The 1,259-nt window shown below is 50.9% G+C and overlaps 1 protein-coding gene across 1 annotated transcript; it reads left to right on the top strand.

Annotated features, from left to right (window-relative positions):
• The first annotated feature begins 467 nt into the window (after nt 1-467).
• LOC140202014 (sterile alpha motif domain-containing protein 5-like) lies at nt 468-968 on the top strand. The gene has a single exon (XM_072266880.1). The coding sequence runs from the start codon at nt 468-470 to the stop codon at nt 966-968; it is 501 nt and encodes a 166-aa protein (XP_072122981.1).
• The last annotated feature ends 291 nt before the right edge of the window (nt 969-1,259 follow it).

The following is a 1,259-nucleotide window of genomic DNA, read 5'->3' as shown; positions in this document are numbered from 1 at the left end:
CCGCCGGTTGTTGTTGAAGGGGAGAGGGGCGGGGCGGGGGGTGTGAGCAATGGACCTCGAGAGAATCTGCGGGAGCCGCTGGGAGGGAGGGAGAGAACGAGTGAGTGAGTGAAGGAGGGAGGGAGGGGTCGGACTCAATCCGCCTGTGGCCACCACCCCGCAGTCCACTCCCCGATATTAACCCCAACCCAAACTGCATCTTCAGTTCACATCTCTGTCCCATTCCAGTCTTGATCCCTCCCGCCCACAACGATGCCGAGAGTATGCCCAGAATCATTCCTCATCTCAATCCCAGTTTAATTCTTCTTCTCGACCCTCTCCCCATTTTATCCCTCGTGCTTCAGAAGCGTAAAGCCGACTCGTCCCCCTGATCCTAATTCCATTTGTAACAGTGTTCCGCATCCTTAATCTCTGTTCCAGTCCTTAACCCGTCCCAGGTCGCTTGTTACTGAATCCCTTTTGCTTCGATGGGTACTAATATCGTACTGGAGTGGTTAAAGAGCCTGAAATTATCTCAGTATGGTGAATCCTTCTTGGACAACGGTTACGATGACCTGGAGGTTTGTAAACAGATTGGGGAGCCAGATCTGGACGCTATTGGGGTTGAGAGCCCCGGGCACCGTCATCTCATCAAAGCCGCTGTAGCCCGGCTCCGCGAGGAGGAAGAAACTGGTGCGGTAGTCTATTTCACTTTGGAACCGTGGGCTGGAGCCCTTTGCCAGCCCTACGTTTATGCCAAACTGAAGGAATGCCAGCCTAGGTTTCGGACCCTGCTATGGAAGAGAACACGGGGCGCCAGTAGGGAACTGCAGAACACCATGGGATCAAAAAGGAGAGGAAACCATAAGAAAAGGGTGATTTATTCCAAACTCATGTTGAAGATCAAAGAGAAGCGACGGCGGAGCGGCAGTTATTTGCGGAAACTTCCGCACTACAAGGTGGGTGATGAGGTGGGAAAGGAGTCTTAAATGACAAGGTTTGGTGAGGAAACCGGCAGCTGCCTCACAACAAATGCAAGGCTGGTTACTCCAAAAGGTGTGCTGATTACGGAAGGTTGTAGGAGATTGTTATCCCGCTTCGTGTGATGAGCATTAGAGAGGGGCGTGACCCCATAGATAGACAGCTGTCATATATAGAGCAGACTTGTAGGGATACTCACCATAAGCATCTGAGTTACAGTTCTGTACGAATTTGACCATTTTTCAAAAGATAGCGCAATCTGTAAATCACTGCATAACCATGTACAGATATGTCTTGCT

Source organism: Mobula birostris, chromosome 8 (assembly GCF_030028105.1).
Source record: "Mobula birostris isolate sMobBir1 chromosome 8, sMobBir1.hap1, whole genome shotgun sequence".
Taxonomy (NCBI): domain Eukaryota; kingdom Metazoa; phylum Chordata; class Chondrichthyes; order Myliobatiformes; family Myliobatidae; genus Mobula; species Mobula birostris.
The sequence above is the reverse complement of the archived record's forward strand: the minus strand, read 5'-3'. Positions and strand labels throughout refer to the sequence as shown.

Bases quoted from the DNA above. Each gene is read 5' to 3' on its own strand.
- LOC140202014 (XM_072266880.1), top strand. From the start codon at position 468: ATGGGTACTAATATCGTACTGGAGTGGTTAAAGAGCCTGAAATTATCT.